Raw genomic sequence first — 8,852 nt, 5'->3', positions numbered from 1 at the left:
TTAACAACGCATTATAAACAACCCCCAACAAAAGAAACAAACAAAAGGGAGAAAAAAATGAAGAAAATAACCCCCAAAACAAAACAAAAACAAAAAAAAACGATCTTGAACTTCTCCCAGACTTCTCGGTAAGTTGTCATAGTCAGGTAATTTAAATTTTCCACAGTGTTTCTCCTCAGAGAGAGAGTAAGGCTTATGCATCTGGTCTGGTCACAAGCAGATGCTTTCGTCTCCTTGGAGCTGTCAAGTTCATCAATATCCCTCCAGTGAATGAGTTTGTTTTTGCCTTATGTCCCTCTAAACCAACCACTGAGACAGATGGAATGAATCTTGTTCTACTGCAAGTGACTGTCTTCAGTGTCTCATGATAAATGGGAGTGTGTTTATCTGTCACTGTGAGTACTGGCGTGCTGTAGATGGTTGGTGTAGGCTTTACATAACGACTACGCCCTTATCCACTGTGGCCACTAGGTGTGCCAGAGAAATCAATCAAACACTGCTGTATTGTTTTGTGAAAGTGAAAGGAACTGTGTTGTAAGAAAACCCAGAATGTTGTTGATGGCGGTTTGCAGATGTATTATATCTATACATGCTGTATACAGGGGAGGCAGGTGGAGGTAGAAATCGGAGGACGGGGTCATTGTTATGCATAGAACGGAATGAGGAATGGTGTCAAACGTACCATTCCTCATTTCGTTCCATGCATTACAATGAGCTTGTCATCTGATTTCAGCCTCCACCAGCCTCCCCTGACTGTATATCACAAAGCAAGATCACCAAGTTAGCCAGGTAACATAGATAGAGTACACTTTCTGATATATGTCTTGTACAATAAGAAAGCTAAACTTGAATATGGGTTGTTGGGAGTATGGAGTTACCAATATACCATGCTTATTACACAGTCCCTATCTTGGAAATATGAGGTTATTTTCTGAATATTTTTAAGGTAAACTGGCTGATTCATTGACCCTGCTTTGTGACCTACTGTACTTTACCCCTCGGGATAGCTTCTCGTGTTTCACGTGAAAATGGTGGGGAGGGAGAAGCAGTCTACAGTAAGTGAAGTTCAGAATAGTTGACAAAAGAACGTTGGAAAACTGTTTTGCATCCTCTTACAATACATACTGGCAGAGGATTAATCCCAGTTTATAAGACAAAAGCCAAGAGTGTATTTTTTTCTTTTTGTCCCATTTTCTACTTTTCCAAAGAAAAACAAAAAAAGTACGATCAAATCCAGATGAATAATTAGCAGTGCTCTTTTTTGTGTGTCCACAGCCAACAATAGAAGACCTTAAAACATCTGTAGATTTTTGGCCTGAAAGGTGCATGCAATAAATGTGAATCACTACATACATAGTAAAATATATACAGTGCCTGTACAGTTACAGACCATTGACCGTAGATACTATTTTCTAGCTCTCTGACCACACATGAAAAAAGTAATGTTTAACTGTGCTTCAACACTTAGCTGAAAGAAACCTATGAAAGTAAATTCATTCAAGTGCTTCAGATTTGCTTGTCTTGTATTTTAGATGGATTAGATGAACATAGCAAAACAATATTTAAAACATGGGTAAATAAGCTGATCTCAATACTGATATAAACTTTAGTTCATTGTCTTGTCTTCTAAAATCCTAACTATAGCACATTTGTGGCTTGATAATTCATAGAACAACAAAAGATGGGGAAACTGCCTTGCGACCATTTCAGTCTGAATGGGCATCTCTTACTGGGCATCTCTTACTGGGCATCTCTTACTGGGCATCTCTTAATGGGCATCTCTTACTGGGCATCTCTTACTGGGCATCTCTTACTGGGCATCTCTTACTGGGCATCTCTTACTGGGCATCTCTTACTGGGCATCTCTTAATGGGCATCTCTTACTGGGCATCTCTTAATGGGCATCTCTTACTGGGCATCTCTTAATGGGCATCTCTTACTGGGCATCTCTTAATGGGCATCTCTTACTGGGCATCTCTTACTGGGCATCTCTTACTGGGCATCTCTTAATGGGCATCTCTTACTGTGAGAAGAGTGGTCTGAAATGGTGACGGGGGCAGATAGAAAACACTGAAGAGGCCCTGATTTTGACAAACTTCCATCTGTGGTGCAAATGAAAACATCAAACAAACCAAAAACTATGGGCTAGTTTCCCGGACACAGATTAAGCCAAATCCTGGACTTAAAGACCACATTCAAAGGAGATATAGGATCTCCTTTAACAGTTCTTTCTACTCCAGAAATCAAGGCTTAATCTGTGGCTGTGCAACCGCCCCTATAGGACCAAAGGGATTCTGGGAAATATAGCCATGCAGAATCATTGAGCCCAGGTTCTTGCTTCCCCCAAGCACAATCATTGTTACACTATCAAACTCCAGAGCCTTTTGTGCCTGTTGGTTTTGCTACAACTTTTGCTTCATCCACATGAACAGATGACAAAGAAAAAAAAAATATAGATAATGAAAAAAACCCAACATGAAATCAAACAGAAACCAAAAAAAAACAAAAAAACAAAACAAAGGTCATATTTCAGTGGGTCCCCTTCTTAAGTATGGTCTTGCTGGAGCAGAATGTATATTTTTGATAAGGCTGGCTACACACTGGACCTAGAGATAGAGATAGGAGACCCAGTAGACCAGGTTAAAGAGACCGAACGCGGTGGGGAAAAAGATGCGAGCGTAAGAGTCTATCTTGGCGACGCGGATGTGCAACCGCCCGTGCCGCCAGGCCCCGGAGCGGCAGTCCTCAAAGCAGCAGAAGAAGGTGGTGCAGTCCTTGCCGTCCAGGCACTCGTAGCCGTACTCCTCGTCCCGCTCCTGCATGTGCGTGGCGTTGTTCATCTGGATGGCGGTGGCGGAGCGAGGGCGGATGTCCACCGTAGGTGTCTGCTTTTAACAAAGAGAGCACGGTTAGCCACTAGCGTCTCAGAGCCCACGCAGGGGGGGGCCTCATTTTGTCCCTATGTTTCCCCCCCCCCCCCCCTTTTTTTTGTTTGTTGCCACTCTTTTTTTCTTTTTTTTTCTGCTTGTCAACAAAATGTAATTTGCACCTTAACTTGCCAATTGAATCTTTTAAAAGAAATGTCAGGGAAACACAAACAGGCCCGTAAGTACCACCTGCATTTAATTAAAGCGGCTTATAGCTGACAATGGACCATTCCCTTTGGAAGGAGTGATGCAAATTACACCTTTGGGTAAAGACTGTGGTGCTGTGTAGCTGGCGTCTGAGAGGAGATTTGTCCTCTTGTTGTGCTTTATTTAGCAGATGGATGATACTAGTGCTGGGAAACCCATTTAAACTCTGCTGCTGCACATCATGGGAAAATACGGGGAGTATTTTGTTATCATTAGTCCCATAGTTGAACAGAGGCCCTTTTAGCATAATGACTCATTTTTTTGCATTACATAATTTGGGTTCTGTGCGTAGATGCCATTGTATGGATTTCACAGGGGGGGGGGGAATTGGGCCATTTTATAATTGGCTTATGATGATGCATCTGTGATGTGAAATGCACTTCACGTATCATTAGAAACATTCTTAAGCTGGGACTCGCTGTTCCTCCTTTATCCCGCATTTCCTGTCGCTAAATGGGTTAAAATAAAGTTCCTTTTCAGCTTGCTCACCACTCGGGGGCACAGGCTTTCACTTGTGATGATTCCTAAAAATAGGACAGCAGTGACATCAGCAAGTCTTTTGCTCCATCAGTCAAAGGAGACACAATTAGTATTCAAATAGGGTCGTTTTCATTGACTTTTATCTCTGAATGCCACGCCACCTTTGCACACACTGGAATTCCAGCTCTTTAGGAGATTAATCCTCTCTTGACTGACTTTAAGAGTGACGTTTTTTTCCCTGACCCAGCAGATGTTGCGTGTCTCTAAAGCAACACTCTGCAATATGCTGTGGTGGCTCCAACTTACTGCATTGTCCTACTTTGAAAAATTGAATGCGATTAAACGGAACAGAAGGCTGAAGTTCTCACTTAGATTATTTCAGCTTTTCAATCAATTCCAATTAGGCTTCGACAATATACGATATTAGCAATAGGAGGTTATGCAACTACTATATTTAGGTCATCTTACTGTCAGTCCCCAATAAAACTAATGATGTCAGACAGGACATTTCAGCCTGTTATACAAGTGGTACTTGTCATAAGCATTGTTCAAAGCCTGTGGCCTCATCCAAGATGTAAACACTGATTGAACACTAATTCGTTCCCTGCAGCTCAGATTTAGCCCAGCACTAGCACACAACAGTGAACAGGGTGGCCCGTTCCCTCGTCCCTTTGAAAAACGATACATAACCAGATCTTCAAGCATGACTGGTTGGCTTCACAACCACAGTCTGATTGATTGACAGATTAGACAGCCAGTAAGGGATTAGCGAAAGCATGGCGGGTCATGTGATTCTGTTCTCAAAGGGGGTGTGGGGGTGGGGGGGAGAGAGGGGGAGGGGGGGAGAGAGGGGGAGGGGGGTAGCACTGCACTGCACTGGAAGCGTGTGGAAGCTCAAGCAGAGTGGAGCACAGATTGTGCCGCGAGGCCGGGCGGGGTTAGCAGGAACATCACAAGTGGCATACACGTAGCAGCTTTAACTGGGTGAAAGTAGACAACCTCTCAGAGACACAAATTGATGGAAACACACAGGCTCACACAGTACTCTGAATCCCCAGGAAATTCAATTAGAGCTACACTCTACTCAGCTGTGTTTAAGGTTTTAGCAAAAATGGGCTTTATGGTCTTTTCCGTTAATACTTGACTCAAATGTTTTATGTGCTTACGGTAAATTACGTTTAATGTACTTAATACTGTATTTACGGTACCCTTTGACTCGTATTACAACTCAGCCAAATTACCCCTTTAAGAAATGCTTCACCACCGACCTCCATTAGATTCAGGGTGATTTGTTGAAAGCACACTATCTTCTTAGCTTGAGTGGTGAATACGGCCCCTCACTAAGAGTACAGACCCCCCCCCCCCAATGAGCACGCCCAGTGTTTGTAGATTACTGTGGCTAAATCTGTGCTGCGGAGCCATTAAGATGATCACTAATTAGGCTTAAGACAGTGTTAGGGGTTGTCTATTTCAGTCTGTTAAGGCTCTGCTGACTCTCCAGACAGCGTCAGGTTAAAAGCCCCACAAAGACACAGAGAGGTGAAGCAGACAGGGAGGAGAGAGAGAGAGAGAGAGAGAGAGAGAGAGAGAGAGAGAGAGAGAGAGAGAGAGAACGGAGGCTGCTTTGGTGTGATTACTCATCACTGCGCAGAGTGAAAAAGATAAGAGGCAGAATAAAACCATTATGTGGCGGTTTAAAAAAAAAAAAAAAAAAAAAGTTTAATGTATTTATTTTCTTAACCTGCTCTGGACGTGTGTGGGCAGATTATATGAAAGAGCAACAAAAAGAGCAAAAAAAAGAAAAGACTTTGTTGCCACTACACAAGCACATCTGGCTGCCTCCACACTGATCAGACGGCTCTTTTGTTCGCTGTTTAAGCGAAGAAAAACAAAACAAATCGTGAGGTAAAAAGGTGGGCAGAGGTGACGGAAAAAGGGGTAGTTGAAACATTCAGGAGCAGAAAGGTGCGATTGGCCAGAGAGGCAGAATGCAACAGTCACATGCGGTTAGGAGGAGTGTTAAGACTCAGACACAGGCAGTATACCTTTGAGGAAAAGAGTCGGAGGAGCTTTTGTCCAAAAACAGGAAACAAAGACATGTGGAATTAAAAAAGAGAGAATAAGGACAGAAAAAAGAAAGGAAAGAAATGTAAAACAAACAAACAAACAAGACAGAAGAGAATGTCCAAAACACAACAGTACCGTATTGTTGAACTGAAAGTGGGAAGAGAATATCGTACTGTACAGACACAGGCGCACACACACGCACACACACGCACGCACACACGCGCACACACATGCATACACACACATACACATGCATACACACACACACACACACACACACACACACACACTCACACACACACACACACAGACACACACACACACACACACACGCACACACACACACACACAGGAGGGAGATGCATGGTAGGATACACAATCGAAAGCCAAAGCCATATTCAGAGAGCTGCAATATCCATTATACAAACTTGATGTCAATGGCTTAAGGGTGATTGTGATCCTCTACTGTCACACAGTACATCTGAAATCTGTTTCTTCACACTAACACAATTAGAATTGATATACAGACATGTCATTTTTTATCTGAAAACCCTGTTTACAGTACCATGGATTTACATTAGTTCATATTATCTTTACTTCTATCTGTCTTTGAAAATAACATATTTTTATGCATTTAATTTATCAAGCAATTAGTCCTAATGGGAAGCCTCATCAGTTCCAGTATGGATACATTTAGCAGATTGATTATAAATACTGTTGCTGTATTCATGCATCATACAATTCTCAGAGCAATTGGCACCATGACATGTGAAACAGGACATTATCGTTTTAATTTTAGGACATTTATAAAAAAAAAGAGAGAAAAAAAGCCTTTTCAAGAAATGGAAAAAGCGTAAAAAAAAAAGTGTTATTTCCTCGATTTTTTAATTCGTAACTATTCATGAAGATCAGAAGCCTCTCAGTCAAAGCCGTGTGCGTCTTGGCAGACCGTGTGAAGAGCCTTGACTGGGAGAACATCCCTTCAGAGGAGTCACTGGCGTTACACCTCCACATCATTATTCATTCATCCAGACAGACACGGAGATCTAAAAGTAGATCTCAGTTACTGAGCTTAAACCGGGGCGCTCCATGCTTGAATTCTAAATCAACCCCTAGCCCCGAGCATTACCCCCTACCTCCTAGCATTACCCCCTAGCCCCGAGCATTACCCCCTACCTCCTAGCATTACCCCCTAGCCCCGAGCATTACCCCCTACCTCCTAGCATTACCCCCGAGCATTACCCCCTAGCCCCTAGCATTACCCCCTACCTCCTAGCATTACCCCCTAGCCCCGAGCATTACCCCCGAGCATTACCCCCTAGCCCCGAGCATTACCCCCTACCTCCTAGCATTACTCCCTACCTCCTAGCATTACCCCCTACCTCCTAGCATTACCCCCTAGCATTACCCCCTACCTCCTAGCATTACCCCCTAGCCCCTAGCATTACCCCCGAGCATTACCCCCTACCTCCTAGCATTACCCCCTAGAATCTAGCATTACCCTCTAGCATTACCCCCTACCCTCTAGCATTACCCCCTACCCTCTAGCATTACCCCCTAGCATTACCCCCTAGCCTCTAGCATTACCCCCTAGCATTACCCCCTAGCCCCTAGCATTACCCCCTACCCTCTAGCATTACCCCCTACCCTCTAGCATTACCCCCTAGCCCCTAGTGTTACCCCCGACCCCCTAGCGCTACCCCCTAGCCACTAGCATTACCCCCTAGCCCCTAGTGTTACCCCTAGGATTGGATAGGTACTGAATACACAATGTGGCGAACATTTCACTTAGCCTATTAGAGGGAAAGTTGGGGCAATTATCATTGTGGCAAGGGGGAAGGAAGCAGGTGGCAAGAGGATTCAGCAAGATAGTTAAGTACTGTAGCTAGCTAGCGTATGTTAGCGTCTGTTAGCTAGCTAGCTCTGGCTTGGACTACGAGCACAGCCGTTAAGATAGCGTGGGGGTAGAGGCCTTGGCCCTGAGACACCTTCTGGTTCTCTGATATAGGGGTCTAAATGACAGCTGCACAGCTGTGCTGCGGATTAAGGATGACCACCCCCCCCCCCCCCCCCATCCAGTGAGTGGCAGGAGATAGGCTCGGTGGGGGACTGCTCCCTTAAGGAAACCCTGCGGTGCTCTCTGGGTCAGATTAACATACGCTAGTCCTGTCCGAGGACTGCGGGGGGGAGGGGGGCCGGGAGGCTGGGAATAACCCAGTGTTTGGTGATGATGGTATGTGATGATATCCTGCACCCCTACATCATCTATAGTTGTCGTACATTTGTATAGACATCCACAGAACATCAACCATAAGTTTGGACACAAACTTGCCAAGAGTGTGCAAAGCTGTCATCAAAGCAAAAGGTGGCTACTTTGAAGAATCTAAAATATAAAATATATTCTGGTTTGTTTGACACTTTCTTGTTTACTACATAATTCCATATGTGTTCCTTCATAGTGTTGATGTCTTCAATATTAATCTACAATGTAGAAAATAATAAAAATAAAGAAAAACCATTGAATGAGAAGGTGTGTCCAAACTTTTGACTGGTACTGTATATATATATACATTCAAATCCAGATTTAGTGCATAAAGCACCCATGTCTGGTTTTAAATGATTTTCTAAACCTTAGCCACTCCAGTAGGGAGGGCGGTGATGTGAAAACGAGGTAACAGCTGGACAGGAGACGTCACGTGACCTACGTCGGGTCGCCCGGTCGCTTTCCGAGAGACGCGCACTCACCGGGTTTTTCTTCTTCTTGTCCTTTTTGGCGCTGGGCTTCCTGTTGCTCACGAAGTAGTGCAGCGTCCCGTACTCTATCAGAGCGGCGAAGACGAAGATGAAGCAGACAGAGACGAAGAGGTCCATGGCGGTCACGTACGACACCTTGGGCAGGGACTTCCTGGCGATGGTACTCAGCGTCGTCATGGTGAGCACCGTGGTGATACCTGGCGACGGAACAGACGGTGTCAAGAGGTCGGAGGTCAGGGTGGGGGGGGGCGGGGAGGTGGGGGACGACAGACGTTGTTTGACAGTTTCGGGGGGTTTTGATGCAACGCCGTAGAGGCGAGGGGAGATGACAAAATGGCGGAGTATAAAACACAAAAAAATGCTGGAATGGAAGAAAGTGAAATGGGGAAAGTTGTTGACAGGACGCCTTCGTCGATG

The 8,852-nt window shown here is 44.5% G+C and overlaps 1 protein-coding gene across 1 annotated transcript in view; it reads right to left on the bottom strand.

Moving 5' to 3' along the window:
* Positions 1-2,606: 2,606 nt before the first annotated feature.
* The window catches only part of gabrg2 (gamma-aminobutyric acid type A receptor subunit gamma2), a gene marked incomplete at both ends in the record, with an annotated part of 28,990 nt that continues 22,744 nt past the window's right edge, over positions 2,607-8,852 (bottom strand). The window contains 3 exons of the mRNA XM_083665323.1: positions 2,607-2,885; positions 5,660-5,683; positions 8,427-8,632. Coding sequence (XP_083521449.1) covers positions 2,607-2,885; positions 5,660-5,683; positions 8,427-8,632 — 509 coding nt within the window. The remainder of the gene's footprint in view (positions 2,886-5,659; positions 5,684-8,426; positions 8,633-8,852) is intronic.

This window comes from Argentina silus (genome assembly GCF_951799395.1).
Source record: "Argentina silus genome assembly, chromosome: 2".
In the NCBI taxonomy this organism is placed as follows: Eukaryota; Metazoa; Chordata; class Actinopteri; order Argentiniformes; family Argentinidae; genus Argentina; species Argentina silus.
Note: the sequence above shows the minus strand (reverse complement) of the source record. Positions and strands in the feature narration are given on the sequence as shown.